Source organism: Sarcophilus harrisii, chromosome 5 (assembly GCF_902635505.1).
Source record: "Sarcophilus harrisii chromosome 5, mSarHar1.11, whole genome shotgun sequence".
NCBI classification, from domain to species: Eukaryota; Metazoa; Chordata; class Mammalia; order Dasyuromorphia; family Dasyuridae; genus Sarcophilus; species Sarcophilus harrisii.
The window spans coordinates 192,552,563-192,572,467 of NC_045430.1; the positions used below are offsets into that span (position 1 = coordinate 192,552,563).

Consider the following 19,905-nt stretch of genomic DNA (forward strand, 5'->3'; position numbering starts at 1 on the left):
TACTTTCAAGGAGCTCAAAGTCTAAGGAGGGTAATATGTAAACAATCATCTATTAGCAATTGAATACAATTTCAAATTTATCTATAGAATAAATTGGAAATAATCCAAAAAGGGAAGGGATTAGAATTAAGGAAGATTGGGAAAGGCTTTTAATGGAAAGTGATGTTGCTTGTCCTTTGTTCTCAAAGAGGATCACAACTTTAGCGAGGTGATGGCATGACAAGCAAGTGAAATGGATTTAAGTGAGAGAAGTTGTTTAAAATCACCTGCCTCACTTTCTCCTCCAGAGTCATCTGGCTCCAGTAGGCAGATATAGATCAGGATGACTGGAGATAGGCCTGGATGAAATGGCCTTTTAAAATTAAGTTCTTTAAGACCTAAAGGAAGCTAGGGAAGGAATTCAGGATGCAGAGTGGAGGGGGAAGACTATTTGGAGTATGGGAGACAGTCAGGAAAAATGTACCACATTGAAACAAATCAGTTTGCTATAAGGTAGAATGTGATAACCATCCTCTTTCTGTGTTTAAGAAAACTTTACCAATATGGGTAAAGATTAAATGATGAGAAACATTAAATGAATTCTTTTCCATTCTCATGGCAAAGGCCATTCACATGCATAAGATAGCATACTCTGCATCAACAGGCAACATAAATTGAATTCAGAGAATTGGTGTAGGAGGCATTTAGATCTAGACTTCTTCAGAGATCACAAAAAATCTGTTGGGGAATTGAACTGGAAAGGGAATTGGAGGTATAAGTGTTAACTTTAAGTATTTTTGTGAGAAATAAGTGGACTGCCCATTTGAGACAAGCTAAAAGCTGGTAGAGTTTGAGAATGAAGTACTTAAGATAAAGAGCTAGGTGAATTTCTTCTCTTACACTAAATTTGTTTCTCAGTTTGGAACCCCAACTAGATCTCTTAGGATATCTAGTCAAAGAGAAAAGCCCAGACAGAATTTTCAGATCTCTTAAAGTCATATTTTCCAGTGAAAGAAAGCTGATGGCCTTCAATCATAACCAAGCTTTTTACTTAGTTATAAAGTAATCGGATATTTATCAGAAAGGAATTTGCTGCCAGCCCATGTAAGCCATCCATTTATCTCAAAAGAAAAAAAAAAATGGGGCTATATCTTGAGCCCTTATCTATGAAAAAATTGGGAAGACAATTTCCTTATTTGCTACAACTTGTTTTGACATGAGACTGAAAGGCCAAAGGCAAAGAACAACAAACTGGAGCCTTTAGGGGTACTCTTTATAGACACATTTCAGTCTTGCAGGCTATTTTTAAATTCTTGTGGAACTACACCTTCATGGGGTTCTCCTTCCATTCAGGCAGGTGGGCAATGGCTGTTTCCACCTCCTTCTGAACAGGCCAGCCCCAGGCCTTAAAGAAAGGAACCAGATTTTTCTGCACCTGTTCAGAGAACTTTGTCACCCACAGGTTCATTTTGCTTTCTTTCTCTTCAGGCACATTAGTCAGCTGTTGGTATGTTTTGAAGACTTGGATGAAAGACTCCCAGCCAAAGGCTTCCTGCAACTGAGAGGAAGGGAGAGTAGGATGAATTGTCTAGTTCTCAGCAGATAATTTAGCACATAAATACAATTGAAATCATTTTGGATTTAGTTAAGATCTTCCTTTCACATTGACCCAGGTTCACATCCTTCCTATACACAATGAAACAAAACCTATACAAATTCTCAGGGAATCCTAAAATCCACGTTGAAGAGAATTTCCGGTGCTGACACTGTTCAATGCTAGCCTTAAATGTGTGAGATCTTAAATTATTACACTCCTCCTTTTGTTTCCCAGAAACTAGATATTGGTAAAAATTTGACCATTTGAGGAGTATGAGAAGAGAGCATTCAGGGAGAGGTCACAAGTGTTCCTGGACCTAAGAGAATTCATAGATCAGGGATGAAACTTTTCTCAGGAAGCATTTTTTAGGTAATCATATATAGAATTTGTGATGGTAAAAGTGTCAGGAATATTGGAGTGAATATTAGAGAAACTTGAAATATTGAAAGAGTGATCTTGAGAGAGACTGTGTATCTGTTTCTATTCTTGTCAGCAGCAGAGTGGAAGAATGTTCTCTGAATTGACTAAATAAATATCTGGTACATTGGATTTTTCAGGTGATGTATTCTGTCTGAATTGTGCCCTTCTACTTTGTACTTGACTCCTGGATAGTAAAGCCACTAGGCATCATGATGATCCCAGGATTATTGCATCCATAGAATCACAGATTTTTAGCTCCAAAAGGTCTTAGAACAAACTTTATCATTTTACAGATAAGGAAACTGAGGCCTAAAGAAGTTAAATGACATCAAATAGGGAGTTTGATGTTAAAGAACTAGGATTCAAACTTGACCTCTGACTGTAAATCCAGTCTTACTCTACTCTGTGGACTCTTCTGAAGGGGATCTCCAGGATTATGATGGAAACTTTCCTTGCAGCTCTCTGGAGAAGATCATGTTAGATATTTGGTCCACCTCAATGAAGACTTCCAGAAAAGTCATATAATAATGCAGAAATTGAGATACTGCAAAATAAAGTCAGTTTTCTTGCCTAGGGATAGATGTTCAAATTTTCAAAGACACAATTAAACTAGCACTCTTATATTTGAAGGACAAGGAAGGAAACAAAATTTCTAAAAAGTTCAGTAGACCTCTAAGCAACTAAAAATATCTAATTATAATGCACATTTTCAACTACTCTCCAGTTTCTAGTTTTAAAAAGTTCCCTGGGGACACGGAGAGGTTAATCAACTTGTCTAGGGTACCATAACTTGTAGTTGTCAGAGGTCTTCCTGACCAGAACTTAAGTTTTACAACTACGTCAGAACTTCTTTTTCCACTCAAGACCCTTTTTGCCAGAGAAATTTTTACAGGACCCCAGGCATATAATTAAATAAAATAGGTATACAAATCAAACATTTACTGATAATGAATCATAATTTCGTGATTCCTCACATTTATTTATATTACCCCATATGATGCACAACCCACAGTTTAAGAAGCTTTGCCCTGAAACTCCTGAAACTCATCAGATCTTCTTATTCTACCGACCTGTTCTGTCTCCTTGACTTGCACTCTTCCTTCACCTTCCACTTTTCAAACTACTTTCCATCTATTCATAGATTTAATATATTTGGAATTCAGGTCTGGGCTCATTAATTCCAGTGGCACAGAAAGGTAGGCAGCAACATGCAATGAATTCATACTTATATCAGACTAAGAATCATTCCCATGGTCTAGTTGGGTGGGTAAAGGGGAAATCTCCTAAGGACACCAAAGTGAAATACAAATGTGAGACTCTTTCCTCAGCTGAGGGTTCTTATTCTCTTGTCCTGCAACACCCATGTTTAATACCTGCAGATATGTTTCCAGGGCTGTCCAAGTATACCACATTGACAAGGGAGAACCCTTTTTCTTAAATTCTTCCAATCTTTTTTGCCGTTGTTCAGGCCTCAGTGCAGGGTGTACATGATTCCTGGAGATCTTCAAAACTTTCTCATGCACATAGATAGACCAAAGGTTGCAGGTGGCATCAGTGGTATGTTGGGGAAACTCCCAGGCATGAAATTGCTGGTTATGACCCAGCTCATGAATGGGACCCCACAAGCCTTTTTTCCTTATGATTTCTTCAGAGATTAGTTCATCCGCTACATCTAAGAAGCCCATGATAGGGTACCCTGCATGCATCCAACCTAGGTCCAGAGAAGGAGCAAAGGGTTAAAATTCACATACAAAAGCTCTCTTCTTTATTAGCTCCAGATTATTCCTTTCAATCCATATTTGTTAATTACCAAGTTTGTGTGAAGCAATGAGCTTAACACTGAATATAAAGACAAGACAATTCTCAAGGAATTATATAACCTTATATTGGGGGCAAGACATGCACAGAAATATGACGATATAAGACAGATTAAGTCACACAAACAGAAGATCCAAATTTCTGTGAAAATTTTGAGGAAGGTCATCTATGGCTGGTAATAAAATTATTGACTAGAGAGAGGATTCTGGGAAGAGAATTCTAAGCTTTTCAGATTTCCGGCACAAACAAAATAAAACTGTGCCTCAGGACAAACATAGACTGGTGAAAAACAAATAAGACAGGGCAGGACAGGGATACTTCTGGGGACAAACCGAGAAGACCTGAGGACTGACATGCAGCCAATAGGAAGTGTAAACATCTCTAAGTCCCCAAGTAGGGACCTGTAGGGCTAGATGGGTTTGACTGTCCAAAATCACAGAACCTTTCACCTCCTGGACAATGTAAAGAGTTGGGGATCTGAGTCAGGAAGATTGAGGGAAACTGAGCTGATTAAGGATTCTATACCTAGTTGTGCTCAGCCCTGAGAGAGAAGGAACCAGAATATCCAGGGAGGGAAAAAGAAATGGGGGCTGATACACTATTGGCTACAAGCACTTGCAAGAGGAGAGGAGCTCTTGGTTTGGGATTCCAGGTCAGAAGGGACAGCTTAAGTGAAGCTAGAGGCACCATGCCCTCATCCCACAATTGGAAGTGCTTACACTAATACTTCTTATTTTTAAAAAATGAACTTTCCCAGAGGAAACCAACCAACTAGACTGGGAGTCTCCATTTGGTGTTTCTACAGAGCCAATCTGGAGGTCTTTACACTTCACAATGGTTAAACCTTGATCTGGGGTTTTTCCTTGAGTCTTTTTGGGTTGTCTCAGGAGGATCCCATTTTGCCCCAAGTCTTATTTGTGTTTCACCAATCTACGTTTGCCCTGAAGTGCAATTTTTTTTCTGTTTGAGGAGGAAATCTGGGGAGCTTGAAATTTACTGACCTACTCTGCCATCTTCCCAAAATCCTCCCAAAATAAAATTCTTAACCAAATAAGGGAGAGCAATGATTATAAAATCAATTTTAAAAAACCCCCCAAAACTGTGATTTCATATACATAGAGAATTCCCAATAAGTAATTTCTTCTATTAAAAAAGACAAGTACCTTCTCTGTAACTTTGTATCTTAAAAACCGACCTAGAATGTAGATTGATTAAATGATTTACCCAGCACCCAAAAACTAGCATGTGTTATATGTGAGACTTGAACCTATGTCTTCCTGGGTCTAAGACCAATTATCTATCTATTGAGTCACTGGTTCAGATTATCTAAAATCTAAAAAGTTTTCAATTAATTAGTTTGGAAAAGGAAAGTTGTTAACAAAAAATTTCTATAGCAAATATCTCTGAAAAATATTTTAAACAGTATAGGGAACTGATCTAATAGGAAGTAGATAATTGGTCAAATTACAGAAATAGGCAATTTTTCAAAGAAGAAATGCAAACTACAAAAATTCACTAATAAAAGAAATTATAATTAAAATAGATTTGAATCTGTTAAACTGAATAATTGGCAAAGACAAAATATGAAAATGGTGAAATATTGGAGGGGATGTAGCAATTAGGTGATTCAAGACAATTCCAATAGACTTGTGATGGAAAGTGCCATCCATATCCAGAGAGAGAACAATGAAGATCGAATATGGGTCAAAGCATGGTATTTCACCTTTTTGTTGTTGTTTGCTTGTTTTTTCCATTTTTCATGTTTTTTATCTTTTGATCTAATTTTTTTTGCTCAACATGATGAATATGGAAATATGCTTATAACAATTACACCATTTAACCTATATCAGATGGCTTGCTATCTTGGTGAGGGGTGAGGACAGGAAGAAAAATCTGAAATACAAGGTTTTGTGAAGGTGAATGTTGAAAATTATCTCAACATATTTTTGGAAAAATAAAATATCATATTTGAAAAAAAAGAAAGTCTTCTGCTTAGATGTGACAACTGAAGTTAAGGAACTGGAAGAAATTGCCAAAGGATAGTTTTTAGAGAAAGTAGAGATGAACTAGGGCAGCATCTTGAGAAATGTTTACATTTAGTAGTTGAAAAGAGGAAGATCACTGGGCTTATACCCAAGGAGATACTAAAGAAGGGAAAGAGACCAATATGTGCCAAAATGTTTGTGGCAGCCCTGTTTGTAGTGGCCAGAAGCTGAAAACTGAGTGGATGCCCATCAATTGGAGAATGGTTGGGTAAATTGTGATATATGAATGTTATGGAATATTATTGTTCTGTAAGAAATGACCAGCAGGATGAATACAGAAAGGCTTGGAGAGAATTACATGAGCTGATGCTAAGTGAAATGAGCAGAACCAAGAGATCATTATATATGTCAACAATGATACTGTATGAAGATGTAATCTGATGGAAGTGGATTTCTTTGAAAAAGAGACCTAATTCAGTTTCATTTGATCAATGATGGACAGAAGCAGCTACACCCAAAGAAAAAACACTGGGAAATGAATGTAAACTGTTTGCATTTTTGTTTTTCTTCCCGGGTTATTTTTACCTTCTGAATCCAATTTTCCCTGTGCAACAAGAAAACTGTTTGGTTCTGCACACATACATTGTATCTAGGATATACCAGGACATATTCAACATATATAGGACTGCATGCCATCTAGGGGAGGGGGTGGAGGGAGGGAGGGAAAAATCGGAACAGAAGTGAGTACAAGGGATAATGTTGTAAAAAAAATTACCCTGGCATGGATTCTGTCAATAAAAAGTTACTATAATTAAAAAAAAAAAAAAAGAAAAGGGGAAGATCAAATGAAGAAGAATCTTTATACTAATTTGACCATGCTGCCTTATTTTATTGTCATATATAAAAATTTGTATGTATATATATATATATATAAATTTATTGTAATCTATATTTTAAGAAAATGTGTATGTCTTGTCTCAACTAAACTGTTTCCTTTCTAAAAACCAAGAAGTACATTATACCAAGGATTTCACTTAATAAACATTCCATTTCTTACATGCTCTGATGATAACTAGACTACTATGTCCCCCAGAAATATATTTTACAAATTCTAAGTTTGGATGAAAATACAATTAGGATAACAAGCCTTTCAAATATACCTAAAGGAACCTTAATCTAGTGAAATCCCTCTCATTTTATAGATTTAAAAAAAACAACAACAACGGTGATTCAATAGAGGGAAGTGATTTGTCTTGGTAATTGCTATCTGGAAAAGAACTGAGACTTAAACTTGTCTATTTCCATCTAGCACTCTTTACATCAATCTGCTCTGGTTTTATGTCTATTTTTCATAATAATAAGTTAAAACAATCAGGTAATTTGAATTTGAGGTCAAGTACTACTTTGTACTCTCTGAGAGAGAGTGATATTCAATAGAGAATTACAGTTAGAGGACTCTCTACAAGAATTAGAAAAAACAAGATTTAAATTCTTGTTCTGCCAGTTATGATTATGACCCCACTCAAATTATTTAACCACTATGAGTCTTAGTTTCCTCATCTGCAAAATAAATGAGGTTGGTCTAGATGGCCAACCTTTCTAGTTCTTTCTAGTTCTAAATCTATGACACTATGGTTTTCTCTTTCACTGTCCTCCTCCTTCATGTTCCTGTGACAATACTTTGCACATATAAGATGACCAAAGCAACCCATTGAATGAATAGTACTCACTCACTCACTGCAAGCTCAGATAATTCCCTTTCCCAGACTTCAGAATACCTACCATATGCGATCTGCACATCAGTGACAATTCTCTCATGTTGAGGAAATGGGTGGGGCTTGGCACTAAGTTTGGCTATGGCTTCTGTCATCTCATTCCAGAGGCGGAGCACGGGTTCAGGGTTCTCTATACGTTGTAGACTTTTAGCTGGCACTGTCAGGATAATGCTATCTGCCTGGAGTTCCCCCCAGGGCACTGGATGGTGACGGATGGAATTCTTCCATTCCTCCACAGATGTCTTTCCTGGAAACAAAGACCATGAGGTTATGGGTTCTGTGCCTCATTTGGCTCACCTCCTATCCAAATTTGAAATTTGTACCCCATTAGGGAAAGAGCATGTAGGACATAAAATATTCCAAGTAGCTTATTATGCCCTCTCATCATTGCCCCTCAATCTTGGAATCTTGGTATTGAGGGCTAAATTAGACCTTAGAGAACACTTGGTGATTTAGAATGCGGATACTGAGATCCAGAGAGATTGGTCACACAGGAAGTTACTATACATAGTTTCTTCTTCACTCTATTAAGTGTTCTCTAAATCGTCCATCTTTTTCCCATTCTATAATGCCTATGTATTTCTTTACCAACTCATGACTTTCACCTTTTTTATAATCCACTTTATAACTTTCCACTAGGCCATCTCACTTTTTTTGTTTGTTTGTTTGTTTTTACTCCTTTGAGACCTTGACTCACCAAGTATGAAGTAAGGGGCAGGTACAGCTCCAGTAAAGGTGACAGTTGTATTTCCCAAGGAACAGCCATCGGGCACAATGATATAGACAAGGCCACCCCAGAAGGTGGAGATTGAATTATCTGGTTTGGCCAAGTCATATCGGTAAACAACTATAGGTGCTCTGATTATCTTATCATGATTCATCAGGTTGTCACTGTGGCAGCCAATTTGTACCTGGATGGTCAGAAGAAGACATGAAACATATTAAATCTAACACATATGTATATGTGTGTGCGTGTATGTGTATGTATATGTGTGCATGAAACAGAATGAGAGAAAGAGAGAGAGAGAGAGTAAGGGAGAGAGGAAGTTGTGAATGAATAATCTCTCTACAAACAACGGGAAATATACCTGGGAAACAAGTTACTTCAAGAATAAATAGATTTGAAAAAAATGTCTAAATAGTTTCAACCTTCATAAAATTGGACTTAACAATGTCTCTTGGTGGCATGTAGAAAATTTGGATTTTCTTAGTGACTTTGCTAAAGGATCCCATGCTTTGGAAGATTATATTGTGTTACAAAGGCTATATATATATATATATATAATTTTAGGCTAAGAAAAAAAAGTCTTAAAATTTCTTATCCAAAAAAATGTCTCAAGCATCTGATAAAATCATAAATGATTTCTTGTTAGAAAAAAATCACAGAAAATATTGTCAAATGATACTTGGACTATTGGTATTAAACAAAATATGAAGCAGGGAAAACATCTTCTTTACTGTCATGGATGTTGTATGTCCTATTCGTATTCCAACTGGAAGAGGGGTTCCTCATGTAATATGAACTTTTTTTTAATGTTCTCAGTGTGGATGACCTTATGACAATTCAATCAAGTTCAGAACATAATGGAGCCTTCTGAATGAAATCCATGGTGAAAAAACACAGATTATCTTGATTAAAGCATGCAGTTGGTTTGGGTATCACTTAATGAAGTGAATTAAGTTTTATATATATATATATATATATATTGCACATATACTTTATACTTCCTATAGATAATGAACTAGACCCCAACCTAAATAGAAGGTGAATGAAGCATAATACAGTTGCAAAACTATATAACATATCCAGTGATCCTAAGCTATTCTTTTTTGCTAAATCTACTTTTTAAACATCAATATTGTTCTGGTGATGGTCTGTCTTTGAAGAAAGAATCTCCTAAGGATCTAAATTGTAGATGATCAAAAATACAAAGACAAAAGACATACCTATATATCTAAAAGAAAACCAGTTGTGGTAAGAAATGACTCCTTTGGAAGAGGTTATAGTTATGAAGGATTGTCAATGGATCATTTAAGTGTAGGATATCTATTTATTGTGTTCACAGTCATGGAGTGAAGGAGCAAGGGCAAGTTATAATCATAGAAGTATGTAAAAAATAAACTCTATATGAACAGTGTGTTTGGGGAAATTACCTGTATGTTAGAGGAGCAAGCAGAAGGTGGTATTGTTATATTTAGAGTGTAGCCTTGAGGGAGGTAAAGTCCAGTACTTTTCCAAATATTGCCATCTGAAAATCAGGAGGACAGGTGAGATTTTTTGATTCTTTCTTCCCATCCAGAGTCCTCATATTCCTCCAAAAATCCCCAATTCATCCTGTCCCCAAATCTTACATATTCATAATCCCCATCTTTTCAACATAGTCTAAAGCACTTATGATCTCCAGGAGTCAACAAAATGGAGACTATGTCTAAGTCAGATATATCTCTGGGATGTCCTAGGGTCATCCAGCTACATCATTTTTCCCTAGCACCCACTATGAACTGATCCCTGTCCTCTCTTCTTCTTACCCTCCTACTATGAATCTTGTCCTTAGCTTTCTATCAATGAGCCATTCTTACTTTGACTTGTGAGATTCATCTCCATGTTGACAGAGTGTGCTGGCGAGGAGGAAGGAAGGATGGGAGTTTGGTACCCTGATTTGTAGAGTTTTGAAGCAAAATCTGGCTTGACATAGGACAGTTCAGAGGCTAGGTGGATCAGAGTGTTATTACAGGAGTTTTTGAACAAAGGATTGTTATTGTTGATAATGGGAAGCTTAGTCATTTTTATCACCTTCTTTAACATTCGATGTACATGGTCATAGAAGGGGATTTCTTCTGTAGACATCCATAGGAAAGCTGAATAGTCCATGCTGAGCTTTGAGTGCCAGTCCTTTGGGAACTTTCCAGTCTTATTTTTTATCTCATCAAAGAACTGGGCTATAGCTACGCGGAAGTGATAGTTCTTTAGCCCTGGCTCAGGGCAATCATAGTGGCCCTTATTTACATACTGATTAAGGATGGATATGCCAAAGGAATTGAGAATGCGGTTACCAGTAAAGTCAAAAAAAACAGACTTGTTTGGGTTCTTAGAGGCCCAATACCAGGCCTGGCCTCCAATCAGCAATCCTCCACCTTCTGCCACGAACTCCAGAATTTGCTTCGCCTGTTTGTCATCATACACAGTGCAGCAGTAGACACTCAAGTCAGCAGACACATTGTTTTGTAAAGTACAATCCATGCCATTTTTAGTGAGCCAGTGGAATAAGTTTTGACATTGTGGGATCACTCCAATTTTGCCTGTCTGATCTCCTTTCAGCCAACGAACAGCATTGATCAGAAATTGACCCAATTTAGGAGAGAAGAGCAAGCCCTCATGGGAAAGAACTATCACTCGACCTAGACCATAGCGGGCTCCTGCCACAGAACAGTCAAAAGGGTCACTAAGTCCAAGAGGGAAAGCCAAACACCCATGGACTAACAGGCGAGATGGAATCCCACCATCTCTGATGTCTAGCTTTGAGATTCCATCCAGAATCCGTTGCTGATCTTTGGAGATATCCTCCTCAAACCTGGAAAAGATTTATTTCCTTTTAGTACTTAAGGAAGAAATAGAAAAAAAAAATCAAGGTAAAATACTTCAGGTTAAATAGTATATCAACAAGTCCTATGTGCAGAGATCTTTAATAAAGTTACATATAGGTTAATTTTCTTATGAGTTTTTAGACCCAAGTCAAGTGATTTCCCCCCCCCCCCACACACACACACACTTTTTTTTTTTTTAAATCACAATATCATTAAATTTCAGAGCTAGAAGAAACTTCATTAGACATCTATTGTTCTTCTGCCCTCTAGGGACAAATAGATCATGTTGAATCTCTCTTCCATATGAAAGCCCTTCAAATATTTGAAGACAACTATCAAATCACATGTAAATCTTTTTTTTTTTTTCTATGCTAAACATCCCAGTTCCTTCAATTGACTCTCATATAGCATGAACTAAAAGCCATTTCCTCTGGGATGCTCTCCTTGCCCATTCAAGTTCTTCCTAATGTGTAGTACCTAGAATTAAATAGGTATAGTGGGAATATAACCTTTTTATTAGTGGAATTTCTTTAATAGCTGAAGCAAGCCTAAAAATTCCACAGTGGGCATTGTGTACCCTTCAAATCTGAAGGAACAGATCATCTGTCTTCTACTTGGGTATTTATTTCTCAGGGTTACTGTGAAAATAAGTCTTCTCCTACTAAAGTATTACCCTGTCTTCCTCATTACAGGTGGAAGATGACTATGTATTCTTGATTTATGTCAGTGAGGCCCTTTCTATGATTCATCCTCTCAAGAGAGAAAGGCTGAGAATGTGGGGTCAGTGACTGTATCATAGAGTTTATTGGTCAAGTAATCCTGAGCAAATTACTTGACCTTGATGTTCCTTAGGGAATGAACTCCTAGGATACTAAGCATCCCTACGTCTCCATTTTCTCATCTCTAAATGGTAAGGTTGAACTAAATAGCTTTTGGGGCCTCTTCCAATTCTAGATTTTTGAACCCATTTTCTGTGTTGGTAGATGAAGTTTCCACATTGACCAGTTCATCAAACTGAAAAAAAAACCTGCACATTACCCATTGATGTAAATTATAATAAACAAATTACTGAAATATTGTCAAATAAACATTACAAACCTTCTTAGGGCATTAAGAGGCATTAGGCACTCCATTTAAAACTATTAATAGAGAGTGACCAAGCTCAGGTATTAATTGCACTACTACCTTCTTGTTCTTTAGAGAAAGTTATCTTCTCAAATTTCTCAATCTGTTCAGCAAATAATCCTGGCATCTGAAATACTTTCCTCAAAATAGATAAGACCCCAGAGGGTAGCATTTGACCTCTTTGACTGAAGATTGCTTAATATATTTTGATTTAGAATAGGACAACTACGGATGCCATCAAACTGATTTTGGGCATTACACAAGGTATTCTGGAGGCTGCTTCTTGCTAGTCAACTTTGATATTGTAAATGCGTTTGAAGACCCCATCTGGTAAGAACAATCTACTTTCTATTTATTGGGGTTTATTGAATGGGGGATGCTATGATGAGACTTGAACTTTACAGGGGTAACTTTGAGAACTGAGCAGAGCATGTGAACTGGATGGGAGAGAGGCTTCTATCAGGGAGAACAAATCAGATTATTGCGATAGTACAGATGTGAGGTGAGGAAAGCCTGAATCAGGATGATTACATTGTCGGCAATTGATTGGACATAAATGGGGTGAGAGTGAGGAACTGAATATCTAGATTGCAAGCCTGGTTGATCATGTGGAAATGAGTGGGACTATGCCACACTGCTATATTAAAGAAAGCACTAATATTAGGGAAAGGGAATACATAGTATAACTGGATATCTACTGGCCTTGATCATATGATACTCCTCATTTTGTGCCTTTCCCCTAACTTTGCTCCTGACTGGAATGTTTTTCTCACTTATGCTTCTTCACTTCCTTCAAGATTTAGCTTATATCTCATGTTTAGGAGGCCGTGTCAGATCTCCCACTCCCTTTCACTCCTCTCCCATGCCTTCTTTCTGTTACCTGTATATATCTGGATATGTATATATTATTTGCATATTGTCTCTCCTATTAGAATATGAATTCCTTGAGAGTAGAGACCATGTATTTATATTTCTTTATATCTCAAGGCTTAGAAAAGTTCCTGCTATATAGGAAAAAAAAAACTTAATAAATTATTATAGACTGGCTGACTTAAGAAAGATTTTAGAATAGAAGAATTTTAAAAATTAGGCATAGTCCTAATGGCATAGATATAATTATTTCCCCCCCTTCATGGTTAGAATAATAGATATATCAAAATTCATTTTATCAATTATGACTCTTACTAACTTTTAGGTTATTTGCCTATCTGCTTAGATCTCTGGAGTAGAGTATTCTACCAGTTATTCCATTATTCTTGGGGACTCATCTCAGTGCCTCACTCTACCTTTCTATTAGGACAGAGATTTCTGTCTACCTCAGGTTCTTTAACTATAAAATGCGAATTATAATTACATTTCTTTACTCCTGGGGAAAAAGTTCCTAAATGAAAGGAGATAAGTAGTATTGGGATAGAACCTTCTTCTTGCCACTAAATCTGTGAAATTCCATCTCATTTGACTACTTATCTCTCCTGTTTACTTAGTGATCTTATTTATCTTCACACCATCTCTCTGTATGTAGTCTTGTCCCTAAAAACAAATCTCACAACTCAACTCTAGAAATGTTGATCCAACAACTAGCATTTATTAACCATTTGCTATGTGTCAGGCACTTTGGTAAGTAGTGGATAAATTTGGATGACTTCTTCTCCACAGTAGTAATACTCATTTTCTCTCATTCTCCAAGAAACTTTTCCTTCCCTATATTTTAAAATTGTTAATTTATATTAAAAACTCACATTTTTTGGTGATTTAAGATTTTATCAATCAAATGTTTTCTTCACAACATTTCTGTGATGGAATTAATGTAGTTTTTGTTATTTCAGCTAAATGGCAAATAGAACTCTGGATCTGGAGTTAGGAAAAACCTGAGTTCAAAAATGATCTCAGGCATGTAGTAGCTCTGTGACCCTGGGCAATTCTGCTTCAGTTCCTCATCTGTAAAACTGGGGTGATTATGATCAAATGAGATCCTATTTGCAAAGTCTTCTGGAAATCCAAAAACACTATAGACAAGCTGGCTATTAATATTTACAATTGAAGAAATTATGACTTGGTCAGATGAAGTGAATTGCCTAAAGTTGCAGAACTAGTAAGTGGCAGAGTCACTTCATAAATTTAAGTTTTCTTCCTTCTAACCTTGTGCCTTTCATTATATCATGCTGCTTCCTTAAAAGGATTTTCTGAAAGATCTTGTTGAATCTTTACTAAGTTGCCTATTTTCCAGGGAAATTGTGTCTCTCTCTTTTCCATGGTTATTCAGATAGGAAAATTATTGACTTGCTACTTATCAAGCACTGTCTCTACCAATTGTATTAGCTCTTTGCAAAAAAAGAAAAAGAAAAAGCAGCAGTACTATACCAGATAACTTGGTGGACAGCTGGGTGCATCTGGGTAGTACTATAAACAGAACACTAGAATTGGTATCAGGAAAACTCAAATTCAAATTTAATCTCAGAAACTTATTTGCTGTGTGATATTGGGAAGTCTATTGATTTCTGTCTACCTCAGTTTCCTTAATTATAAAATGGGAATTATAATTATATTTAAGTTCTTGCAGTCTTTACTATTGTCTACGATCCTCTTCTCCTTGCTACTCTCTTCTTTCTAGATTTTCATGACCCTGTTCTCTATGATTTCTCCTCCTACCTACATGATAACAGCTTCATAAGTGTCCTTTAATGGATCTTCATTTAGGTTATGACCACTAAACATGGGTTTCCCTAGTGTGTGTCTGTCTGTCTGTCTCCTCTCTTACTTAGTGATTTCCTTAGCTTCCATGAATTCAATGATCATCTCTATGCTAATGACTATCCAACTCCAACCTTTCTCAAAGGGGAAAGTTTGAGGTAGAGTAGATAAAGCACTGAGCTTGGAATCAGGAAGACTCATCTTGTGTGATCCTGGATAAGTCACTTAACCATATTTGACTCAGTTCCTCACATGTAAAATGAGCTGGAGAAGGAGATATAAGTATCTTCATCAAGAAAACCCGAAATAAGATCATAAAGAGTCAGACATGATTGAAATGACTGAACAATAACAATTTTTTTGCTGCCCTGTAGTTATGCATTTTCCAGCTATCTATTGGACATCTCAAATTAGATGTTCTTTAATATGTCCAGAACTAAACTTATCATCTGAGAGGCAGGTTGTGATGTAGTAGAGCACTGGATCTTAAGTCAAGGAAGACCTGAGTTCAAATCTGATTTTACACACTTACTGGCTGTGTGACCCTGGAACTTATATTTCCTCAACTGTAAAATGAGAGTAATAGTAATAGCTCCTACCTTGCATTGTTGTTGTAAGGATCAAATATTTTTGAAACACTTAGTGTAACAGCTGACATATAGTAAGCACTATATTATTTCTTATTCCTATTTCCTCCCCACTTCCTTCCCTCCAGTCCCAATCAAACCATACTTTCACTATTAAAAACACTATTATATTACCAACTACCAACACTACCAACCTAGATGTCATCCTCAACTGTTCCTTTTCTCTAAACTGTCTCCTCCTCAATCCAATCTATTATCAAGACCTATAGATTTTACCTTCTTAATATCTGTTATGCCCTCTTCTCTCCTCTGATTCTCACTATCCTGGTGTAGGCCTTGATCCTTATGCTTGGACTATTGCAATAGCCTGATGGTTGGTTTCCCTGCTAGAAATCTTCCCATTTCAGTCCTCCGTCCAATCAGATGTGAAAATGATCTTCCTAAAATGCAGATCTAATCATGTAACAACCTTCTCAACAAACTCCAGTCACTTCCTGTTGCCTTAAGGATCTAATACAAAATTTTCTGTTTGGCATTCAAAATACTTTATAACTCATTTCCATACACATACTCTACACTTTCAACCATTTTATGTCTTAATCCCCTTCTTGTATTCTACAATGCAGTGACTGGGTACCTTGTTGTTGGCAAACAAGATATCCAATCTTTCAGACGCCAGTGTTTTCAATGGATGTAACTGGTTGCATGGAATGCTCTCCCTACTCATCTCCAGCTCTTGGCTTCCTTCAAATCCCAGCCAACGGTCCAAATTCTACAAGAAGCCCTTCTTAATCCCTCTTAATTCTAGTCCCTTCCTTCTGTTGATTATTCCCATTTAATCTTGTATAAACTTTGTATATAGTTGTTTTCCTTTTGTTTCTCCCATTAGATTATGAGCCCTTTGAAAGACCTTTCTTTGTGTACAACTGCTGGTATATGGTAGCTTATTAAGGGCTGATTTCTTGACTGGTTACCTCTTATGATTGTTGTGAGGATCAAATGAGATAATTTTTAGGTGCTTAATACAATGCCTGGCATAGAGTAAACCTCTGTCTTTTTTAAAATTTTTTCCTCCTAGAAGCCCTGGATTTGAATCCTAATTCATTATGAGTAGAAACAATTCACTTAACTTTTATGACTTTGAACTTCCTCTTCTATAAAATAAACCGACACTTACCTGAATTAAACAAATGTATATAGTGTGTTGTGAATCTTTAAATACTTCTATATCAGGTGTTGTTTTCCTTTATCTTTACTATAGTCAAAGTTCTTGATATTCTGAATAACTACCTTTCCTGAAATCAAATATAAATTCTTGATAATGACCTTCAAATTGCTTTCCAGATACTTTCGTTTGTCTATTCATACCTTCCATTACTGCTTAATCCAACTGGACTTTCCAATTAAAATAAACCCTCCTTAGCCTTTGCCAAGCTTTTGCTTATCTAATCTGACATTGTATCTCTCCTGTCCTTCTTCAAGGAGCCATTCTGTATGAACTCAATCCACTTATTATTATTATTGGCAACAGTTCTTTGATATCTCCTTTTCTCTGGCAGTTTTATTAAAATGTAGTTGATTCAAACTGATTTCAGGCCTATGAGCATCTCTCCTCTCTAAGACTAGAAGCTTGATAATAAGGATTGTTGCGCTCTTGACTGACACCTGATGTAAAGACATCTATTGGGGAATGTTACTTACTTGATTTTGAGAGGAATCTTAGGTATCTTCTGATATAATTTAAGATTACGGATGTCTGCCTGGGTTTCAGTGAAGTATATGCCGGCCACGCTAGTCACATGGTTCCCAGGGAAGTTGTCTAGAATTGAGTCACTGTGTTCTTTTGCCCATTTTGAAGTATGGCCTGCAATGAGCAACCCTCCACCATTCTTCACAAATTGAACTAGCTGTTTGGCGTTGGTGCTGCCAAAGGCATCAGTGCAGAAAACACTCAGCGAATGACAACAACTGACTATCTGTACCTTGATCCCAGCGTCTTGGAGGATACCAGCCAGGTGTTCTACAGATTTGTTCACCCCAATGCTGTTTTCTTTACTTTGTCCGAGCCACTTCACAGCATTTTTGAGGAAGGGAGCCATTTTGTCACTGTACAGGCAATTTTCATGTGACAGCACCACTATGCGGCCCTGACCGTAGTGGGAAGCACCAATGAGGACCTGGTAACTTCTGTTCACCAGCACTGGGAAGGAAGCTTCACTAATAAGGAGGAGTTCGGAAGGGGTGATGTCACTTGGGAATTCCCAGGTGTTCAACTCTTTTATCAGGAACTCATAATCGTCTGAGAGATTCCTTGCCATGGCTGTTGAACCTGATATAGGGAGAGAAGCAAAGTCTCAGTTTGATGACATCATTAATAACAATGGTACTACTTGAAATGGAATTGGAATTTTGAGTCAGAGGTTCTGTTTTTAAATATGTCTGTTACTACTTGTGTGGTGTGGGAAGAAGGAGGAATTCAAGACAGAATCCTGGGAATCATAAAAGCAATAATTATTGGGAGGGCTGTTTCAGTCACAAGCCGAGAATAGTTCTAGGGATCTGGACAACTCAGATGAGAAGGTAGTTTGTGAATCAGAGCCAAGATGCAGATATCAGTAGAAAGGAAAGTGAAAAGGGGTCCAACTCTGGAATCAAAAAATCTGGATACACATTCTACCTCCAATAGTTCTTAATTATTTGACTTTTCTAAATTCATCAAATCTTTCTGGGTCTCAGTTTCCTAATTTATAAAATTAGGGGTCTCTGGGACCCTTTCCAGCCCTAGATCTGTGATCAATGACTCTAGATAGATAATCAGTACCTCCAGGACACAGCAGATCACATATGTTTGTGTGTGTGTGTGCTCCTTTTTGCTTTATTTACATAATTTTTCTTTTTCTTTTTCTTCTTCTTTTTCTTTTTTTTTAACTGATGCAATTGGGATTAAGTGACTTGCCCAGGGTCACACAGCTAGGAAGTATTAAGTGAGGCTGGATTTGAATTCAGGTCTTCCTGACTTAGGGCTGGTGTTCTATCCACTGTGACACCTAGCTGCCCCATCCTTTTTCTTCTTAATTCCTTCCTATAATCTATTTCCTCTGCATTCTATCTCTATGGAAATTATAGTCTTCAAGGTCATAAATAACCATGATTACTTTTTCAGTGCTTATTCTTCTTGATTATTCTCCAGTATTTAGCATAGTTTACAACCACCTTTTTGGAAAAAAAAACAACCTGCTCTTTTTTTGCTTACTTAAGTTAGATAATACTACACTCTCTTTTTTTTCCTTCTAAAATCACTCCTCTATTACTCTTCTTTCTGCTTCTTTGCCTTATTTTCATTAGCCCTTCCTCTTCATACAAATTTAGTCAGCATGTAGCAACGAAGTTCAGGATCCAATGGAAGTGGAAGACTATGATTGCAATTGAAAAAGAAAAATATATCTGAATCTTGACTGAAAAACTATGAGATATCTAGAAGTTAAGGAGGCAGCAGAGAAACTGAGGGAATTAGAGCAGCAGGAAGGAAAACACAAAAAATAGAGTTCAGCCTCAAGCCATTGTCTCTTTTTTTAGCATACACACCATTCATATGTTAAATACATATCCTATTCTGGCCCTCAAAGAAACACAAATTATCTTATTACCATTGATCACTTTGTTTTATGCTCTCTCATGCAAAGAACATGACAAAATCATGCCATTTTTGAGTCAGGAGTGTGGGTCATCTCTACAGTGTCCTTAAGAGAGCTATCCTGCCTCTTTTTGAACATCTCTAGAGACAACTACTCCAAGTCAGGTCCATTGTTGGACAGTACTAGTTGATAAAGAATTCTTCCTTATTACAGGATCAAGCCTGCTTTCTTGTGCTTTTCAAAGCACATCCAAAGGTCTTGATTTTGCCTTCCAGAGTTAAGTTGCGCAAAATACAAATTTTCTTCTATAAGAAAACCATCTAAATAATGATAGCAATAATGTCTTCTTGTCTCTTTCCAACACTCTTCCTCACCCCCAGGCCTTACTTAGCTTTTTAATGGGACACAAAATTTCCTCCCATCCTAGAGAAATTCAGGGAAGATATCTTACCCCTCTATGGAAGTTCAGCTCAGGGCTTGGAGAAAGAGATGTGCTTCAAGAATATCAAACCCACAGAGTTGAAAATAAAAAGGATAGGGTGGGTAGGGCAGTAAGAAAAGTGGGAGGAGGAAAGAAAAGGAGGAGTCATACTTAGGTGCCTGTTCCTTATATCCTTCCTTCTGGGTTTGACTGAGGGAATGAAGAAGGTATAAGACTCTTTGACTAGACAGACTTAGAGTGTCAACCTGAGCTTACCCCCAGCAGTT

The 19,905-nt window shown here is 37.0% G+C and overlaps 1 protein-coding gene across 1 annotated transcript; it reads right to left on the minus strand.

Moving 5' to 3' along the window:
• Nucleotides 1–354: 354 nt before the first annotated feature.
• On the minus strand, nucleotides 355–17,914 carry LOC116419408 (TRPM8 channel-associated factor 2-like). Its single transcript, XM_031939294.1, has 7 exons — nucleotides 17,264–17,914; nucleotides 10,155–11,146; nucleotides 9,729–9,823; nucleotides 8,272–8,485; nucleotides 7,582–7,821; nucleotides 3,370–3,707; nucleotides 355–1,537 (listed from the first exon to the last, which is right to left on the minus strand). Exons 1-7 carry the CDS (start codon nucleotides 17,878–17,880, stop codon nucleotides 1,301–1,303), a joined length of 2,733 nt encoding a protein of 910 aa, XP_031795154.1. The 5' UTR covers nucleotides 17,881–17,914; the 3' UTR covers nucleotides 355–1,300.
• Between the last annotated feature and the right edge of the window lie 1,991 nt (nucleotides 17,915–19,905).